This window comes from Aptenodytes patagonicus, chromosome 6, assembly GCF_965638725.1.
Source record: "Aptenodytes patagonicus chromosome 6, bAptPat1.pri.cur, whole genome shotgun sequence".
In the NCBI taxonomy this organism is placed as follows: Eukaryota; Metazoa; Chordata; class Aves; order Sphenisciformes; family Spheniscidae; genus Aptenodytes; species Aptenodytes patagonicus.
In genome coordinates, this window is record NC_134954.1 from 24,462,698 (window position 1) to 24,484,173 (window position 21,476).

General features: G+C 46.9%; 1 protein-coding gene and 1 long non-coding RNA gene across 2 annotated transcripts; one reads left to right on the forward strand and one right to left on the reverse strand.

Annotated features, from left to right (window-relative positions):
• The first annotated feature begins 2,650 nt into the window (after positions 1 to 2,650).
• Positions 2,651 to 18,539, forward strand: SIAH2 (siah E3 ubiquitin protein ligase 2). Its single transcript, XM_076341540.1, has 2 exons — positions 2,651 to 3,013; positions 17,063 to 18,539. The coding sequence occupies exons 1-2, from the start codon at positions 2,651 to 2,653 to the stop codon at positions 17,618 to 17,620; spliced, it is 921 nt and encodes a 306-aa protein (XP_076197655.1). The 3' UTR covers positions 17,621 to 18,539.
• LOC143161979 (uncharacterized) lies at positions 14,329 to 21,407 on the reverse strand. Its single transcript, XR_012995616.1, has 3 exons — positions 20,748 to 21,407; positions 19,817 to 19,995; positions 14,329 to 17,341 (listed from the first exon to the last, which is right to left on the reverse strand). It is a non-coding gene; the product is annotated as an uncharacterized LOC143161979 (long non-coding RNA).
• Positions 21,408 to 21,476: the final 69 nt, after the last annotated feature.

Here is a 21,476-nt window from a genome sequence, read left to right on the forward strand (position 1 = left end):
ACTGCAGTTTTCAATTTTGTGGCTCCCCCCATGATTCCCATCCTCCTACCATAATTTATTAACTCTTGGACTACTTTGCCCCAAGTCATGGGCCCTCCTCGGGCTCATCTCCCTCCTCGTGGGGCTAGCGCGTCCCGCAAGTGGTCTTGCAGTTGCACTGCATATAGTTTCAAGGAATCAGGTAAACCTCGGATTAGGGGAGTCATTCTGTCAGGGTTAGCAATTAATAACATTGGGGAAGGTTGTTGAGGGACCAAACGCCTATCATGCATTAATTGAAGACAAGCAGCCTTTTGCAGACTCTCGATCAAGTGGTTTGTGGTCGGGGTTTCAATACACACAGGATCTCCCCTTTCCAAGGGGTCTAGACCCCCTGCCCAATAGGCAGCTCGCTGGGTTAATGACTACGGCTCCCTGGGGTCATCGGTAGTTAGGAAAACCCCTGGCCTCCAGTACCCCTGGGCCTCATCTTCTGACAACAGGACTCTGTCACCACCGGTCAGCGATACCCTCCATACATACTCCGTTTCAGTTTCTTGAGCCAATCTAGTATATTTTGGGGGGATTTTTGACATTTCAGCCGCTAAGTACGGCACCGTTCAGGTGGTGATTTGCGGAGCTCCCCCACCTTTGCCGTCATCAGTGGTCTCCGTTTTAATTACCGACCTCATCACCACTTCCCCATTCTCAGGGTAAAATATTTCTTGCTTGATTTCTAGCTCTTTACTTGGGTACAAAGGTCTTAGGCTCTGCTTTTCGGCCATTGTGCCAAGCTTGTAAATCCCGGCACACTATCCAGAACAGAAACGAGATCTGTCCGGTTGGGAGATTTTTGTCCTCCTTCCTCTAATTCGGACCATAAAATTTTTTCTCGGTCCAGTGCATCTGACAGGGCCGCGTGGAGTCGCTGAGTAGCGTTACGTTCAGCGGCTAGTTGACCCTGCAGGGTTTTTATTTGTTCTTGTAAAGATTCAACCATTTCATCGTTGGTTCGCTTAACCAGGTGCCTCTCCTTCTGGGCTGCCACTAGTGCTGCTCCCAATACAGCACACACCGTGGCTTTCCCTTTTCCCGGTCGAGCCTTTTGTTCTTTCATGAGGGTTGTGATTTTGTCTGCTACAGCTTTCAGGTCGTGCCAACTAATATGGGCCCATGCCATTCCTGGTGGGGAAGGGCATGCCTTATATTCCTTTAACTTTTCAACCACAGGGAGCAGTCAAGCACCGGCATTTCCCGGGCAGCCATGGCTTGCCACTGCTCGAACCTCTCCCAGCTTATAGCTGAGAGGTCACTTCCCGGCTCTCCCTGCCTGCACTCACCGGGTGGAGAGTCGGTATCCCGTAGGACCTTCCAACACTGAGGGGACCCTGTCCGTGACAGCCTGGAGTCAAGAATAAGTCACACAGCTGCACATCCTAAAGGAACTTTGGTAATAACAGCACTTTAGTGAAGCATTAAAAATGCTCAATGTGGGTATCTCAGAAGAAAGCATTGCTCATTTAAGGAAAAGAAGCCTTGGAGCCAAATTGCAAGGAGAACTCTTGGGAAAACAATATGTGTGATAAAAACTTGCCCATTTTGCGGACAGGGGAAATAACCTTGTATGACGGAGCTCATTCCTGGTCACCCTGATTGGATACACTGCACAGGGGCACCGGGCAGGATTTTGTATGAAACAGGTGAGAATTGCATCTTTGCCCAGAGCGAGGAGAGCCATGACATCACAGGGGCCAGATGAATATTGAACAATAAGCCTATACACAAATATGCCTATTTAGCGATGACTCCACCACCTACAAGCAAACACTCTTCCTTATTCCTCAATCTTGCTATAATAAGAAAGGGATTTTGGAAGATTTCTGTCCTGATACTTCTGTGTCTTCACTTCTCCAGTGTTACTGAAACAGAAGATGTTTAAAGTACCACATTTTTTTCCCGAACTTCTTTTATCTGGGGAATGAAAACAGCCCAACTTCTTTCCTTGTCTGGTGCCCACATGTAAAACCAGAACGAAGAAAATCTCTCTTTCTAAATAACATTTTAAAACAGCCCAAAACATCTCTTACTGTTCTTTTTCACACCTTTGCTACCACAACCCCCCCCCGTAAGCATCGCATCGGCCTGTGCCCAGCTCTCCTCACGCCCGCTCCGTCTGCAGGAGTCCCCTCGGCGATCCCGGCCCGCTCCCGTCGGTCGGTACGCAGGCCTGCCGGCGGCTGCACTCCTCCCGGCGGCGGCCCACGGACGAAGCAGTCAAGCGCAACCCCCGGCGGCGGCCGCCCCTCGCGCCTTCCCAGCCACCCTCGCACGACGCCCCACGCCCCGCCAGCGCGCAGACCCGTCACCACCGCCGGCATCTTCCTTCCGCGAGAAGGGTCTGGGTACGGAAAGATGCGTGCTTAATTACCGCGGCCAGCGCTAGGTGTTTAATTACCGCGGCCAGCTCCGTTTCCCGGGGCGACCGCCCGCCGCGCTCCCTCCTCCCCGGCCCCCCGCCGGCTCCCGACCCCGCCGCTCCCGCCGCTCGGCGGAGGCCCCGCCCGCCCGGAGCATGCCGGGACCGGGGCGGAGGCCGCGCGCAGCCGCCGCTTGCGTCAGCTCCCCCTCCTCTCTCCCTCCGATGGTGGTGGCGGCGGCGCGGCGAGGCGCGATGAGCCGCCCGTCTTCCGCCGGCGCTGGCAAGCCCTGCGGCAAGCAGCAGCACGTCCCGTCCCCCGCTGTGCCCGCCGCCGTCCTCCCGGGTTCCGGCGGGGCGTCTCCGCCGCCGCCTCCCCCTCCTCCTCCTCCCCCGCCGCAGCAGCATCAGCATCACGAACTGACCTCGCTCTTCGAGTGCCCCGTCTGCTTCGACTATGTGCTGCCGCCCATCCGGCAGTGTCAGGCCGGGCATCTGGTCTGCAATCAATGCAGGGACAAGCTGAGCCTCTGCCCCACCTGCCGGGGCTCCCTCACCCCCAGCATCAGGAACCTGGCCATGGAGAAGGTGGCCTCGGCTGTGCTCTTCCCCTGCAAGGTAAGAGGGTTGGCAGGGCGATGGGGATGCGGGGCGGGGGGGGGTGTCCGGGCGGCCCGGTAGGACAGATACGGGAACTGCTGGAGCCGTCGCTGATGTGGAATATGAGAAGAAAGTTTTAAAATACAGAGCTGCCCGTGGCGAGGTGGAGAGCCGTGGTCAGGCTGGCAGTGGGACCGATGGAGCTGGAGCGGGCGCTGCCGGGCTCCGGCGGCGGATGGCGAGCTTTCCGATGAGAGCTGTGTGCAGGCAGTCGCCACCTCTGCCTGCAAAAGCCGGTCCCTAGCAGCAGCTTTCCCCGGCCAGCCCGCCGGAGCATCGTTAAGGACGCGCAGGGAGTAACGGCACCTCCACAGCGAATCGCCTATGTCGACTCCTCCAGCACGGCGTGGTTGGTGGCCAGAGCCCTGTCTGCCTCAGGGGGCTGGCTGGGTCACAGGACGGGACGGCTGCCTCGCGGAGCTTTTGATAGTGTGGGGCTGTTTCACTGCTCACCCTTGAATGGGAGTTTACCTCATGGTGGCAATAACAGATGGAGCGCAGTGGTGGGACGCAGGTCCTCTCTGCTGAACACAGCAACAAGTGCAGCGAGCCACATGCGCAGCTGTGACCCAGTCTGAGCCCGAGGGAATACAAACGGCCAGTGCTGGTTTTTCACTGAAATGCTGGTCTAGTTCTCATTTTCTAAAGTGTCTCGTCAGTCTCGTCTGTGACAGCTGGTATTCCCTGCTTGTCCTAAACAAAACAGATGTATCCAGGCTGGAGCGGCTCCCCGGACCAGAATCCTCGCAGCCCTTTATTGTACTGAGGTGCAGCTCTGCTGCCCGCAGGGTGCCAGTCTGTCCAGCAGCTGAACCGCCAGGCGGGACTCCTGCCTGCTCATCCCCACACATTGCAGGTAAACAAAGTGGGGGGGGGAAGGAAGAAAAAGCCTACAGACTCTTCCCCGTAAACAGGAGAAGATAAGACGTTCCTAACTTTACCTGTCAGATGTTACTTTACTCATTTGGTAACAGAAAGGTTTCTTAAGCCCTTAATTGATGGGATTGGCTTCTTCACTCCTTGAAGTTTGCTTTCTCCATGGGTAGAGGAGTAAGCACCAACAAAGAGAAGTATGTCTAAGAACAGCCCCCACCCCATGCCCCCCTGGGAGAGCTGAATAGTGATCCCTGTGTCTGTCGGGCAAGTTCTGGTTCAGGTGTATCAGCTGTAAACACTTCTCCAGTTGGGCATTCTCTAAATATAAATAATAATAAGGCAGTTAGCACATGTCAACCAGTTAAGAAAACAGTATTTCCAAAAATTTCTCCAAGTATTACTCCTGTGGTTGGCATCATGCTCTTCAAAGCAGTGGCTTGGAGAAGGAGGGATACTGATGAGGTTTGCAATGTCTGCAGCAAACACTGGGGATCGGGTAGCTCAATATCTTGGTTGTGGGACTGGGAGAGTTTTGGCTCTGACCCAGCGGTGGTTTGGTGGTCTCCGCAATAACCCAAGGTGCGGGTCTGTGCTGGTCGGCATGTCAGAGGCTGCCGCTGTGGCAGGCAGGAGGCCGTGGACGGGGCTCGTGCTGGCTCAGGGCTTGGTTTGGTTTCTTGGTACAGCACCTGCAAGCCAGTTGAGAGCTGGAGAGGGACTGAACCAGCAGCGGTCCGTGTGCCGCACCTCGCAGCTGCCTGGTGAAATCTTAGTGCAGGCAGGAGCCCTGGGCCACAGCACGCGGGAGGGGATGGCTGGGGCAGCACAGGGGGTGGCAGCAGCCCCTGGCCTCAGCTGCGTGCAGGGGAGCTGGGTGGCACTGCCAGCAGGATGTCGAGTTCCCCTGTGCCACGCAGCTGTGGTAACATGTGCACCTGTGAGTTGCCTAGCTCAGACCTGAAAACATGGTGCTTGTGGAGCCCCACATCCCAGACCATGCTGCGGTGTGATTCATGTGGGAGCGTGCATCCTCCCTGCGCACCAGCATCCACCCACAAGCTCTCCGCCCCCCCTGCTTGTCGGGCACCCAAGCTCCTTGCGGAGGCAGAGTTATAAATAAGTCTCTACTCTTCTTCCCTCACACACCCTCTCTTTTATGTGGATTTTTTCTGCCGTGCGCAATTCCTGCTCTGCTACTTTCACTGTTCCCAAGAGCTGCAAAGTGAAATTAGCAGGCATTGTTTTTCACTCTTGCTTCTTGGGCCCAGAAACAGCAATGAACTGTCAGGGCTGTAATTCTCAGTCAGTGCTTATGTAGGTCACAGACAGCCAGTGGGGAGGTGATCCACCGTGCCCCTCGGTGGTGGGTGCTCATCGGGTGCTGCAGCAGCACCAGGAGTTTCGGCAAGAACTGCCCCACTCTGCAGCCAGCACACACCAGGCCACCGCATGCCAGGGTGTGGCCGTGGTCTGAATCATCTGTGGTTTCCACCGCATTAAGGGGACCTGACATAAGCTTTCAAAGAGGTGGAGGGGAAACTTAGAGCTCCAGACAATGTGAAAGAACAAATAGAGATGGTGGTCTGTCCGGAGGAGGTCCCTGCACTTCTAGAGATAACTGTGAATGGTACTCGAAATAAATAGGACTGAGACAAAACAGAGCTGACAGAAAATGGGGATTTGGTGTTGCCTGTGGCTATAGCTGCTTTGAGGGTTGTTCTTCTTAAAATGCTTTAAGAAAGAATTACAGTTATTGCATCTCTGCACTTTACAGGGCTTCTGGAAAAAAATCTATAGGAGGATTTAAATCTTAAAGTCACAGTAAAGTTACTGAAAATATAAAATGCCTTTTAGTGCTCTAAGCAATCTGCAGAAGATAAAATGCACATCATAAATACACTCAAACTCCTAATTAATGAATGCCAAAAGGAATTAGGGGTTTTTTCATCTTTTAAATAAGCACAAGTGGAAAATAATATAAAGGCGCTATCTAGTTATGAAGCTGACTTAATTTGGATATAGGTCCTTCCGTAACTTTGGGGTTTTTTTTCCAGTACTGGCTATGAAAGAAAATAAATCTTACAAATTTGAAGCTGCATGAAGAGACACCAGAATCCATTTTCACAGCAGTGTGTGAGATAGGCTGTGATTGTTAGCTGCTAAACTTGGAACCGTGACCTGGCTAACTGAGCAACGTAGGGTGGGAGAGGCGTTTCTCGATTTAACCACTTCATCCAAAGTCTACGGGAAAGTAAGTAGAGTTGTGAGTGTTCTCTGTTGTCATTGGCAGAACTGCAGTCCTCATGTAACCATGAGTATTAGCCGAGATCTGTGCCCTGCCATGTTTTGCTAGCCTTTTGTGCTGGGACTTGACAAACAAAGATGTTCATGCTTGAGTGATCTTGGCGTGGCCATAGAAATGACGTGGGACCAGCACTCCTCATCTGCCCTGTGTAAAACTGTAGGCAGTTCCTGCTTGCGTTTCAGTTTACAGTAGAACTTACCTCCAACATACACAGGCAAAAACTAGCTCAGCACTAAGGAAAGCATATCCAATAGCAAATTCAGTGTTTGTTTACACACTGATAGCAGCCCGTTTGAGCAGCTATATGGATGGCATTTAGCAATGTATAATAGGGAAAAAGAAACAAACAAACAAAAAACCCCAAAACTTCTGCATAGGTACACCAGTGAATTCTCAGTGCTGTGATTAATTCAACCTAACAATGTTTTACTTATAATAAAGGAAATTACTTTTCTAGTTATTACATACATTAAAAAAATCTAAGTACATGGGGCTTGATTTTTCAGGGGATTGAAACCTCATTCTTACAGCTTTCCTAGAAGTGGTGATGCTCTGCATCTTGGAAGCTAGGACAGATACCTCATATGAAGAGTTGTCCAAGATCCTTTAACACAGCTGTCTCTAACTGGAGATACTGCCATGTTTCTGAGTTTCCAGATGCTTCTGGTCCTTTTGAAGAAAAATTAATCCAGTAAATTCATTGTACTGTACTCTTAAACTTTGCTTTGCAGAAAAAAATTGAAAGCCTTTCTGCACCCCACAACCAACACTTTGGATTTAAAAAGTGGAAGGCATAGTAAGACTGTATATAAACTGAGAAGTTTTAAATAATACCAGACTAATCACTTTCTTTAATTTTCTTTAGGCAGGTGGTAGGAGGTAGGCAGAACCGCACTATGTCCTTAGACCACCACTGCTACACCATCAGTTCAAGGCAAAGCGTGATGGGTTTCCCATGTAAGCAAACAACTTGCAAACAGAAATTGCACATTCATGTTATTATTGTATATGAACTTACTCCTGTATATTATCCAATGCTGCCTCTACAGCCTCTTCAGAGCTTTTCTGTAATTTAAAAAAAATTGTCATTAAGTAAATATACTAAACCTAAATAAGGTCACACTTCCTATTTGTTTTGTTTTTAACTGAACAGACATCCCTTACACATAGGAGTCTGCTTACATTGTTACCGTAAGTCGGCAGATTAAAAACTCTCTAAGACTCAATTTGGAGTTTTAGAAAGCAGGCATTCTTTATTGTGGCGCCGGGCGCACAGGGGATCGCTCCACCTAGTGTGCACGCCAAGCTGCTCAACTACAGGAGCTATGTACAATCAGAATATACATATTCATTTGATTTCTGAGAAATTATTAGCATATTCATGTTATTTCCTTGGACTCATTAACATATGTAAAAGTCTTTAACGCATGCGCTCTTATGTTCATTGGTGGTCTTTCAGGGTCCTCTGGTGGTCGTCGATAGTCTTCCTCACCGTGTCCGCTAGTTGAACTCAGTCTTTTCGCCTGCACAGTTTGTCTTTTGGCCCAGTTGCACTAACTAGCTGGTTTCAGCATAACTTCCTTATCTATTCCACCCCTGTACACGGAGCTTCAAGGCTTCCTTTTATCTATGGAATGTCCAGTCTACGGAACATTTAGCTACTTTGTTTTGACAAAGAGAACCATATGTCTCCTCAGTATTTCTTTGTATTAGGTATCAATCCCTCCTTTTGAGGATTCGTAGCTAGTAAGCTTCAATCCTCGTTTCATTAAGAGAGTTAACAAAGTTCAATGGTAAATGGGACAGTGCATAAAGGACAGAGTATAGCTCCGTTGTGATTTAATCCTAACACAATAATTGGGTATATGGTGTATACCGAAGCATTATGAATTGTTAAAACAAAAGCTGTGGCCTTATTGTTGGTAGGGTCATAAGTGAAATTAACCAAATACCACCAGGATTGGAATTCTTTTTCAAATTTAGTTGAATTGTCCCAGATTACCTTTCGAATTTCAGTGGGTAAGGTGCCCTCTTCTCCTCTTATAATTGCTGTATGTGTAGTTAACAGATTTGAAATGGTCCTTTCCATTTTTCTTGTAGCAGTTCAGAAGTCCAGGATTTGATGTATACCCAATCTCCAGGCTGGAATGGATGCGCTGGGGAATCAAGACCTATAGATTTATTTAAAATCACATATTTATTCAGTTCTCGTAAAACTTTCCCGAGGTCAATGAAGTAATTTCTTGCGTCACTTTCCCCTTGTATTCGCATCTCTCCTGGCAGTCCAGGTATTTGGTACAGTCGTCCATACATCAACTTGTATGGGCTGAGATATTGTCTATCTCGTCGTTGGATTTTAATTCTTAACAAAGCTACAGGCAAAGCTTGTGTCCAATTCATTGAGGTTTCCTGACATATCTTGCTTAACTGAGTCTTAAGGGTATAATTCACTCTTTCTACTTTACCACTAGATTGAGGCCTATAAGGGGTACATAAATCCCAATTAATACCTAATAATCTGCTTATTTCAGTAATTACCCTGGTTATAAAATGTAGACCTCTATCTGATGACATCCCTAAAGGTACTCCAAATCTTGGAATTATTTCTTTCAACAATATTTTTACTACATCTTTCGCCTTATTGGTGGGACATGGAAAGGCCTCAGGCCAACTGTATATGTATCCACGAGGACCAACAAATACTTTAGCCCTCCTTTTCTTGGCAATTCGGTAAAATCTGTTTGCCAATATTCCCCAGGTGCCTGTCCCTCAGCAGTTTTTCCAAATTGAATTTTATTCTGTGTTTTTGGATTGTTCCTACAACATATTTCACATCTTTGTGTGACTGATTTAATAATTTCCACCATGATCCTGCTAATAACCAACTTCTGCAAATATTTTAGCAAATTTTCAGTTCCCCAGTGCGCAGCGTTGTGTTCTTCCTTTACTAAATTATTCATGAGGGAATGAGGTATTACTACTAGACCTGTAGGTGTAACTGCCCATCCATCTTCTCGTCTTTCTGCTTGTAAATTTTTGATTAATTTTAAATCTTGCTTATCATAAATAGGGTTTTTCTGAAGGGAGATTCTCTTCTCTGGCACTATAGCTAGCACTTTCTCCTCTATGCCTTTTTCTTCAGCCCGCTTTGCAGCTAAATCAGCCAGCTTATTTCCTCGCTCTTGAGTGGTTCGTCCCAATTGATGAGCTTTACAATGCATAATGGCGACAGCAGCAGGAGCTTTTATACTTTTTAGCAAATTCAGAATTTCTTCCTTATGTTTCACCTCTGCCCCTTGTGCGGACAACAGCCCCCTTTCTTTCCAGATCGCTCCATGCGCACGCACTGTTCCAAAAGCATATTTCGAGTCAGTCCAAATATTTACGCGCTTGTCTTTACTTAACTGCAAAGCCCGAGTGAGGGCAATCCATTCAGCCTTTTGGGCCGATGTTCTAGTGGGCAATGCTTGTGCCTCTACCACCGTCTCGACAGTGGTAACTGCATATCCTGATAGCCACTTTCCTTCTTTCATAAAGCTGCTGCTGTCTGTGTATAGTTCCCAGTCTGGATTCTGCAAGGGAATATCTTTCAAGTCGGGCCTGCTTGAATAGACTTCTTCAATGGTCTGCAGGCAGTCATGTTCAGGTTTACCTTCTTCTTGTCGAGCTGAGAGAAACATGGCAGGATTAATTACGGCAGTAGTCTTTAAGGTCACATCATCTGGTTCTATTAGTACCGCTTGCTATTTTAGCATTCTGTTAGGAGACAACCAATGTCCACCCTTCTGGTCCAATACTGTAGTTACCATGTGTGGAACATAAACAGTTATCTTTTGTCCCATGGTGAGCTTCCGAGCTTCTTGGATTAACAGTACCGTTGCAGCCACTGCTCTTAAGCATCCAGGCCATCTCTGGCTTACTGGATCCAATTGCTTGGAAAAATATGTCACTGCTCGTTTATATTCTCCCAAGCGTTGGGTTAAAACGCCGAGGGCTACTGCTTGCCTTTTATGGGTGACAAGTTCAAAAGGCTTTTCTAAATTAGGCAGCCCTAAAGCTGGGGCTTTCATCAAGGCCCTTTTAAGTTGAATGTATGCATTCCGACTTGCATTTGTCCATTGCAGGGGACCTTTCGATGATTTCAGTAACTCATACAAGGGCTTTACCATCAGTCCATAATTAGCAATCCATAAGCGATACCATCCTACCATTCCTAGAAAGGTTCTCAATTCATGAACGTTTCGAGGTTCTGGAAGTTGGCAAATAGCTTCTTTCCTTTCATTGCTTAACTGTCTCTGTCCCCTCAGAATTTCAAAGCCTAAATATGTTACAGTTTCTTGTGCAATTTGAGCCTTCCCTTTTGACACTCGATAACCACTAAGTCCGAGGAAGTTTAATAAACTGATTGTTAGTTCCAAGCATTCTTTCCGGGAGTTCCCAGCTAATAGTATGTTGTCAACATATTGTAACATTACTCCATTTTTATTGTCGTCTCCATAATTCTAACTCTTTTGCTAGTTGATTTCCAAAAATAGTTGGACTATTTTTAAATCCTTGGGGTAATACTGAGTCCTTCTTCCCGTCTCAGGGTTTTCCCACTCAAAGGCGAACAATTCCTGACTTCCGGAGTCAAGTGGGATGCAGAAAAAGGCATCTTTTAAATCTAAGACCATAAACCATCCCTGATCTTCAGTGAGAGCAGTTAATAGTGTGTACAGGTTTGCTACCACTGGGTGTATATCCTGGACAATTTGATTCACTGCCCTCAGGTCCTGGACTAACCTATAAGATTTCCCATCAGCTTTCTTAACAGGTAAAATCGGAGTATTATACTTAGATTCACATTCTCTTAATAACCCATATTCCAAAAACTTCTGTATAATAGGTACCAACCCAAGTTCAGCTTCTAACTTTAAGGGATACCGTTTCAATCTTACTGGTGCTGATCCTAGTATAAGGTCTATCCTTATGGGTTCAGCCCTCTTTGATTTTCCGTGTATTTCTCCTGCCCAGACAACAGGAATCACTGCATCCTCAACTTCAGCTGGGATTTTTCTTTCCACCGGCTCAATTTCCTGCAATAACAATATTGAGGCCTGGACAAATTTAGATTCAGGCATTGACACTTCTACTTCTCCATTTTTGAACTTTATTTCAGCTTCTAATTTTTCTAATAAATCTCGGCCTATTAAAGGTTTTGGTGCACCTGGTAGATACAAAAACTGATGCGTTACCCATTGTTTTCCAATTTTAAATTTTAAGGGTTTAAAGAAAGGTTGTGTCTCCGGCTTTCCTGTCACACCAATAATTCTCACAGTATCATATCCTAACTCATGTTTCTTTGTGTTCAAAACCGAATAGGTGGCCCCTGTATCAACTAAACATTCTATTTCAGTTTCATCTTCCCCCAGCTTAACTTTAACCAGAGGCTCTGCTGGGGAAGATTCCTCCCGTCTTTTTCAGTCTCTTGCCTCTACAGCTAACATGGGAGTGTCTTGTTCCCCAAATTTCTGCAACAATGGGCACTCTCGTTTCCAGTGCCCCTTTTTTTACAATAAGCACACTGTGTCTCTCCTATTGGGGACCTTGGGAATCCTCTACCACATCCTCTTCCTTGATAACTGCCTCTAAATCCTCCCTTGGGTCCTTCTCGAGGACCGTAAGTTCCTCTTAGTGTCGCAATCAGTCTAGCATTTCCCTTTTCTTTCTGTTGATCTCTGTTCCTATAAATCACCCAAGCCACATCCAACAATTTTCCCAGGTCCCTGGCATCTGCTCCTTGTAATTTCTGCAGCTTTCTTTGGATATCATCAGCAGACTGCCCGATAAACAAAGTTGCTAACTGATTCCTCCCTTCCTCTGATTCAGGATCCAGAGTTGTATACTTCTGAGCAGCTGCTTTCAATCTATTTAGGAAATCGGTGGGAGACTCCTTTCTATCCTGCTTAATCTCGTATAATTTTGACCAATTTATCACTTTTGGTATAGCATTTCTTATACCAAACAGAACCCACCTCTGATATTGCGTTAATAACAATTTCTGGCCATTACCATTAGGGTCCCAGCCAGGATCCACTGAGGGAAAATGATGCTGCAACTGTCCTTGTAATGTCCCTGCCGCGATTTGGGCTTCAACCTGAGTCCTTGTCGTTTTACGAACCATCTCCCTCTCTGTACTATCAAACAATACTTGCGTGATAACTTTGATATCTTTCCAATCTGGATCCTGAGTTTTTATCATTTCAAAGGCACTAGCCACTCGATCAGAATCATCCCTATAACTACCGGCAGCTGCTTTCCAGTTGTTTAAATCTGTAATCGAAAAAGGCACTTTCACTACAACCGGACCATCATGCCCTACTGCTTGTCTCAACGGAGCTTGCAATGCGGTTCCCTGTTGGTTACGAGTTCTCCTTGCCACCGGCGTAGCCCCTGCAACGTCTCTCTGACTCATCGTCCAACCCACCCTCTGCCCCAAAGGGCTCAATTCATGATTCTGAGGCCTCTGCCTCAACCCTGGAGCCACTAACATCTCTAAATCCTCTTCCTGCTCATTCTGGGTCAACTTCAAACATCTCTGTCCAATACTGCATGCCGAACAACACCTCTTTAACCCTCTCCCTTTTTTCTCTCTCTCGCTTCTCCTTTCCCATGCCAATACCAGAGGATCAGTTGGGGCCAAATTAATTCCACACTCCTTTTGCCGCTCAGGATGCTGCCTTAATGTAAAGAACATATCAGCATACAATACCTCATCCCATTTTCCTTCTCTCCTTAGAAACAGCATTAGTTGTAACAGAGTATTATAATTCAAAGTACCATTCCTTGGTCACTTTTCTCCATGTTCTAGTTTATATAGTGGCAACCATTGATTACAATACTTAATTAGATCGTCCCTTTTTGCGACCCCACCAGAGGATCCTGCAATTTGTTTCCAGTGCTTTAAAATACAACCCAAAGGTGATTTCTTTAAAATTCCCCCACCCGTAGATGATCCGGTGGATGATCCGGCACCCATTTTATACACAGAGAATCACACACACACAGATGAGCCTTTTGTACACAGGGAATCACACACGCAAACAAGTCTTTCGTACAACAACAACAATAATACAAATAACTACAATAATACAAATAACTACAATAATACAAATAACTAATCACTATAACAGATAAATACTTACAATAACAGGGAATCACACACACAGACGAGCCTTTTGTACAGCAACAACACCACAAATAACTAATTACTATATCAGACAAATACTTACAATAATAGACAAACATTTACAATAACTGTTACCGCGGTTGCTAACCAAACGGGGACTCTTAACCCCTGCCCAGGTCCTAAACCCAACCCTGTGGAGCTTTTGCTGCGTCTGACGGGCAGGTAGCGGGGACTCTAACCCCTTCCAAAATTTCCAAAAGAATGCCTTATTACTCACAAAGCAGTGTTCTTCTCTCAGGGGCTCTTCGGTCCGGGGATCGAGAGAAGTCCTCTCCGAGAATCCCTCGGTGCCGGCTGAGGTTCCGCGATCCCAGGATCCGTCGAGGCTCAAGAGCAGTATCCCATCTGGGTCGCCAAAACTGTTACCGTAAGTCGGCAGATTAAAAACTCTCTAAGACTCAATTTGGAGTTTTAGAAAGCAGGCATTCTTTATTGCGGCGCCGGGCGCACAGGGGATCGCTCCACCTAGTGTGCACGCCAAGCTGCTCAACTACAGGAGCTATGTACAATCAGAATATACATATTCATTTGATTTCTGAGAAATTATTAGCATATTCATGTTATTTCCTTGGACTCATTAACATATGTAAAAGTCTTTAACGCATGCGCTCTTATGTTCATTGGTGGTCTTTCAGGGTCCTCTGGTGGTCGTCGATAGTCTTCCTCACCGTGTCCGCTAGTTGAACTCAGTCTTTTCGCCTGCACAGTTTGTCTTTTGGCCCAGTTGCACTAACTAGCTGGTTTCAGCATAACTTCCTTATCTATTCCACCCCTGTACACGGAGCTTCAAGGCTTCCTTTTATCTATGGAATGTCCAGTCTACGGAACATTTAGCTACTTTGTTTTGACAAAGAGAACCATACGTCTCCTCAGTATTTCTTTATATTAGGTATCAACATCACCCTACCTGCGCATGTGCCTAGAGCCCCCATGCTCTATATGAAATGACACAACACTCTCTGGTCCTTTCCCAGGTGAGCCGTAACAGCAGACCCAGCACTGCTGGCAGAGCAGAGTTTATAAATGCACTCTGCCGGGCAGCTGGCTGTGGCCTGAGCCAGTTTCCTCACTGGTGCGAGGCTCTGGAAGGCACAGAGGCTCGCTGTTTTCTGGGCTAGATCTCACTGTGCATCCCTGGGGGAGCTCCCTAGGATCACTGCTAGACTGGGCTGAGCATCTGTACCCAAGCTTGAATGAATGCTTCGGAAGGCTGGAGGGATCTTAAAAGCAGGGACAGACGTTTTACAAAGCACTGGAGGAGGGAGAAGCACGAGAGGGTCTCAGTCCTCGCTGGGTCCCTGAACACTGCTGCCACACATTCAGGAGCAGGCAAGCCTCTTCTTTCCAGAAGCATTATTTGTATCTCAAGCTACTTGTATACTAGAGGGAGAGTCTGTTGGCTAGAGCAGGAGGGATTTGGACTTGGCAGTCAATTCCCAGCTCTGCTACTGATTTCCCACGTGGCTTTAGACAAGTTACTTTCATCCTGTGTCCCTGCCTCCCTTCGTTTACGGGGTTGATAATAGTGGCCTGCCTCTGCTGAGCACTTTCAAGCTTAACTGATATTTTTTGAATGCTTTAGGACACTCAGAAAGCTATCCTGTCAAAGTGAAGTTCAGAGCAGCACACGCAGAGTGACATACGTGGCAGAAACATGGCATGCTACGTCACGTATATGGTGATGAGCTCTGAGCTGACCATTTCCTCTTGGGAAAGAGAATACAGTGCTAAACAAATGACTATGAAAATGACTACATAATACTTTACAGCATGGAATACTAGAAATGATGAGAAGGGCAATGAAAAAGCAGAAAACAGTCACGCCAGCCCAGGCATTAGTGTCACGCTTGCACTGTTAACACTGTGCGCAGCCCTGGCTCCCCATCTCAAGGCGGACGCAGTAGAAGTGGAAAAGGTGCACAGGCCAAGTAGCTCAAAGGTATTGTATAACCTGTACACGGGGAGAGACAAAGCAGGCTTTTGAGGGGTATGATAAAGATCAATGACATTTGCCCAAGCAGCATGAAGATGGCAAGTCGCTTTTTGCTGTTCACAGTCTCCCATCATTGGTAGGGCTCCTCACCAAATGAAACCCACAGTGATGGGTTTGGGAGCACACAAAAGCAGGTACTTCTCACAGTGAAGGGCAAAGCCACCACTATTTGCTCATCTTGTTTTTACGCTCTCACTTCTATAGTCACCACTGGTTGCTTTCACGTAGACATCTGGTTTTGCCCAACCAGCAGCTTGTATATCCTTACTAATTTTGTTAATGAGGTTAGACTCAGAGCTGCTTTTCAACACATTGCATGATGGAAGTGTTAACAGCGGTATGAACGTGGGAAAAATCAGCAGGCCAGTAGGGCTGGAAGTGTACACGTACCTGGATCGCTGCGCTACGCAGCAGGGCAGCCTGCGTGGCAGACAGCATGTTTGCCATGATGGGGCTTCTGCCTTTGGCAGGAGAACGCCTTGTTCCACTGCAGTGCCCTGCAATAAAGCCGTTTTAGCAGAGGATTAAGCAGCAGGGACAGACACAGTACGTGAAGGCTCACATTAACTCTTTATGGCTTATAAAACAAGCTCCTCCAGAAGCACAAGGTCGAGTTTCTGTCCCAGTACTCCTAGCGCAGCATTCCTAGTGTTTGCAGCGTAGGTAATTTGCATCTTGGGCGTTTAACCCTTTGAGCTGAAACTTCCTGCACACGTATTAGCCCAGAAATAATCATTTATACCTTGGTTATATGTGTCCTCAAGGAAGTGTCATAGTGTCCGTAAGCAGCCACGCACGCGTGTTGTAACCTGCATGATAGTGTTAGCAGTGGTGTTGGTATCGCTACAGATACCTACAGACTCGGGGAGCTGTGCTCTTGGGGACAATAGGAGAGACTTTTTTTCTCTCTATGGAGGTAGCGTGGAAGCAATACGGTCAGTGTGGACAACTGAATTACAAAAAGGAAAAGCATCCCTGGTTGTTTAAAGCAAATTAACCCTCTAATGTGCCCAATGATGTTAAGAGAAGTTAGATGGTACTTACTAGTGCGCTAGCTTTATGCTCAGTGAAAAGTTGTCCTCTCTTTCTACTTCTCACAACTGGAGTGTTGAAACTGTTCCAGTGTTTAAAAAAAGCTGTGGGGAATCTGCATTTGAATTTAAGGGAAGTGCTTTTGCTCTGTGATGGTAGTAAGGTACATGTATTAAAAATACTTCACTCTAGTAGCTGTTTGCTGAAACTAGAATCCTTTGTTCTTTTTAAAGAAAAGAAAAATCCAAACCAGGACCACTTCAGCTGATCTGGACTGATCAGATCTAACTACAACAGCAGATCTAATTACAACTCAGCCTTACAATCCATTTTATCTAAGTGCTTGCATTAGAAAAAAAACAACCACAAAAGACAAGAAGAATCCATTTTTAAGTGGAAACAAAAATAAGTAGAGCTCAGCTCTGAATCCAGGGCTAAATAGAAGTATCTAATGTAAAATTTGCAATGAGAACAAGAGTCCTGTTGATCACCAGTGTTTCCAGTTGACAGGTGGGAGCAGCAAACACTAGTGCTGGTGCCTTTCCTGACGGCTTGTATTTGGTCTTTTTCCAGTATGCCACAACAGGCTGCTCTCTGACGCTCCATCACACAGAAAAGCCAGCACACGAAGACATCTGTGAGTATCGTCCCTACTCCTGCCCGTGCCCTGGTGCCACCTGTAAATGGCAGGGATCCTTGGAAGCCGTGATGTCCCACCTCATGCACGCCCACAAAAGCATTACCACTCTTCAGGGAGAAGACATCGTTTTTCTTGCTACGGACATTAACCTTCCAGGGGCGGTTGACTGGGTGATGATGCAGTCATGCTTTGGTCACCACTTCATGCTGGTGCTGGAGAAACAAGAGAAGTACGAAGGTCACCAGCAGTTTTTTGCCATCGTGCTGCTCATTGGCACCCGTAAGCAAGCGGAGAACTTTGCGTACAGACTGGAGCTGAACGGCAACCGCCGCCGGCTGACCTGGGAGGCAACGCCCCACTCCATCCATGATGGGGTGTCTGCGGCCATTCGGAACAGCGACTGCCTAGTTTTTGACACAGCTATAGCACACCTTTTTGCCGACAACGGAAACCTTGGCATTAATGTGACTATTTCTACATGTTGTCCGTGATGTATTTGTGTAGCTAGCAAAACCTAGGCTGTCTGGACATAGTGCTTTACGTTCACCAAGGGTTTTCTTTTTGTTCTGTTTTTTTTAAATGATACTCAACTATGTCATGATGTATGCTAAGATTCCTAACTAGCCAACATTTTTAACTTTGGAGAGAAGAGGAACAAGAGTGTCCTGTAAGCTATATGAGTGGGAAAAGGTCTTTTTAAATTCTTGGGTGCCTTAGGAAGATTCCCCACACACAGTCACCTTTATTAATTTAATTATATTTTATTTTATTTAAAGAGTGCTTCCATTAGACATGTGGCTTAAGAGACTTGAAGGACTGCATTCCTGTTTGGAGCACACCTAAAAGCCCTTTCAGTGGGAACACAGACTTGCTTTCTCACTGGTGAGCTTTAATAACAGTTTTTAGTAGGTGGGAGAGGAAAGAAATCCAAGCAACCTCTCACAAGAAAAGTTGTGACTCAAAGGGGAGCAATAGTTACTTCAGTGTTGATACTCCATTTCCTGCTACCTTATTAAAAAGGGATGGGCATTGGATCATTTGCTGTGTTTTTAAAAGAAAAAAGGGGAGGAGCGGCTGGGGTAAAGCATGGCAGGTTTCATAGAGCATGGGAGTTGCCGGCTCCTGTCCGTTTTAGGGGGATCAGTGAGCCCAGCACACGGCACAACCACTCACAGCCGGGTACAGGTGAAAGCAGGAGGCACACATCTAATGTATCTCAAACAGCTAGAGCCAATAATACAGAAATATACTCAAGCTGTCCACATGCAGCTTCCCTTGGAGACATACTTGACTATTGATTATTGTAAAAAACTAATAATATAGCAAGAGCTTTATGGCCAGTGTCGTGTCATTTGCTATTTAAGTTTTGTTGCCATATTTACGTTTATTTTGTAATAAATATTTTGCAAAAACTACACTGCATAGCATGCTGTGCTAATATGCATGTGCGTGGTAGTAGCTGTTGCTTCCCAGTTACTTTGTGTGCTCTGCCTTGCTGGGTCTGCTGGGCTTCCCCCGGCACAGGGGAAGGGGTGAGGCTAGCTCACCCAGGCGAGTGGCAGGACGCCGCAGGGCCTGAGGTGCTCGCCCCCGCCACTTCCCAGCCCTGCTGCCGGAGAGGGCCACTTTGCAGCACAAGCAGGAGAACCGGTGGGATGAGGAGAACTGGGTGAGTCCCAGGGGCAACAATGACAGCCTGACTCATGCAAACTGAAATCACAGTCTGTCACTGAAGCTGAATCTGCCTGCAGCTCCCCCTCTGCGACCAGAACCTTCTGTCTGAATCACTCAAGAAAAATACTAGCTCCACATACGGCTTTGCTGAATATTAAGATGTTTGCCATTTGGAAGAGGCAATGAGTTGTGAGGTGATACAGTCTGCTGAGTTATTCAGCGGTAGGGAGCCTCACGATAGTGGAAAAATACATGTAAAGTGACAGATGAAGCTTGGTGTGAATAAATAATACATAGGGAGGAAACAGTCCTAACTGCATCCGTCCAGGGAAGACCTCTTTGGAATTATGACCGAGTCCTATGCAAACGTCACCCAATGCCTGGTAGCAGTCCCCAGAAAAGCGCATGAGAGAATGACAAGGACCACATCAGCGAAGGGAAGTTCGTTCTGGCCTCGAGAATTTGGAAGTGACCACGGAAAAAAAACCTCACAAGGAATTACTCCAATCTTTTCCTATCCAGTTCCTGTAAAGATCCTACATTTGATCTCATTTACCCCGTGCTGGCAGAACTCCAGCGGCATCAGCCAGGTGAACTAATTTACTCCTGCTTAAGCAGGATCAAAGTCAAGCTCTGGCTCTGACAGGTATTAACACCTTTGCTTTCAGCAGAATTTGTTAAGCAAGAATTCCTAAGGATTTGATTCATTTTCCCATATTTCAGCAACATTTGTAGTGGAAGATAATTTTTCTTGCTGACAGTTGGGACATAAGAGCTTTTTTGTGTAAAACAAGTCTCTGAAGCATGTCTTTGATTATAGCAGGACTAATGAAATTAATTACTCCAATGTTGCCTATAACTCACATTAGATAAGTTAACGCACATTATTTCATTAGGTCTTTCCACACCGTTCAGTTCTGAAGGAATGGCAAACTTTTGTTATATCTCACAGCAAAAAAACCCCAACACCCGGTATCTTTTCTGACTGAAACTGAATTTAGGATAAGTAATACCTCAGCTGGTACTGCCAAAAAGTGATGTGTTTCCTCTTCAGATCAGTGAATGAACAGGTGACATTCCTTCCAGCACTCCGTCAAAATGTTTCAGGTTTTCTTCCTTATGCAGCTGGTATGACTTCCTGAGGGTGATGTCCAAGGGCCAGAGGCAGGAGAGGCTTGCAGGGCACCAGCACCTTGCCAAGGGAAGTGGCAGCACATCAGTAAATGTGTGAAAGTTCCTCAAAATATTCAGAAAAAAGTTACTGAGGCCAGCCTGGTTTTCTTAACAAAACTCCTGACCACCAACAAAGCAACCTGACTTTGAAATGGACGGTGAAACATACCCGGAAAAAAACTGCCCAGGAGCCGGCAGCAGCAAGGGAGCTGCAGCAGGCAGACCTCCCTGCCGCGGGATGCTCTCCCGCTGCCCAGCCAGGCTACAGCAAACAGCATGCGCCCAACAGCCCCTCTCAGCTGTACTCCAACACCGCCTGGCGATACGAGCAACTGAGAGTTGTGCCTCTGAGGCAGTTTTTCTGTTGAGTCGCTACACTATATTGTTGACAGTTCTCCTTAAAAATAATTTCCACTTTAAACACAAAGAAAAATGCAAAAACTCCCTAGGGACTGATGAATTTATAGCAAGAGTATGGCACAACTTGAGTGGTTCCCGCCTGCGGCTGTGCCAGCGTCGAGCCGTGTGCTGTTAGGACAGGCACTCGCCTCCACGCATGCCGCGGCACTGGCTGCACTGCAGCCAGAAGCGAAAGCTGTGGCGATACCAGGAGCTGCACCAACCGACCATGGAAGCAATCTCCCAGGACCCCAATGCTACGGGGAGCTATCAGCACCAATGCCAGCTGAGCAGCGTGTCCAAACACTGCACTAATATCACTGGCTGCACCTCAACATATTCTTTCCATATTTAAAAATGAGTAAGACTTACTTATTTTGTTGTAGAACTCATGTGCTTGTAAGACAACTGCAAATTCTTATACAAAGTCCAGATAATGTAGCACATATGCGTTGTCCTAAGGTGAATCTAAAGCCTGCATTTGTTTGCAAACGACGTTATCTGAAGAAAATTGCTTTCTTTTGTTCTCCAAGCTGTAAGTGCAAAGTCCTTGGAGGGATTCAACAGCACCTAGTCCTACAGCAGACATCAGCAACAGATGTATAACAAGCATGTAACAACAGAAATCTGTATAGGCAGGTGTTTCACATGCAGTTAGGAGTTCATGTCCAAACAGGCAAGTCATACCAGGTTTTGTAACCAGCGTTTCACCTTCAACCCAGCTCCCATTTCATGCAAAAGGCTGCGGCTAAGCTCCAATGGTTCATCAAATTCAGAGCAGCGGGCATGCAGAAGGGTGCTGGGAGGATGAAGACCGAGAGCTTGCTCGAGCCTGCAGCACAGCAGCTCGAGAGGCGCCATCACCTATCACCACGGGTTTCTGCACCTCCCGCACAGCTTTCGGCACCTTCTGCTCCCTTGGAGGGCCATTTCGGCTTTCCACGCCTGACCGCAGGCTCCCGGGGCGGCTCCCCCACCAGCAGCCTCTCTGCTCCACCGCACACAAGGTGCAGCTCTACCCACCACGGCAGACACGCAGGGAGCCACACCGGCCCCACAGACACCCCCGCCCCAGACCCCAGCTTTACGAGGCGCCCACCG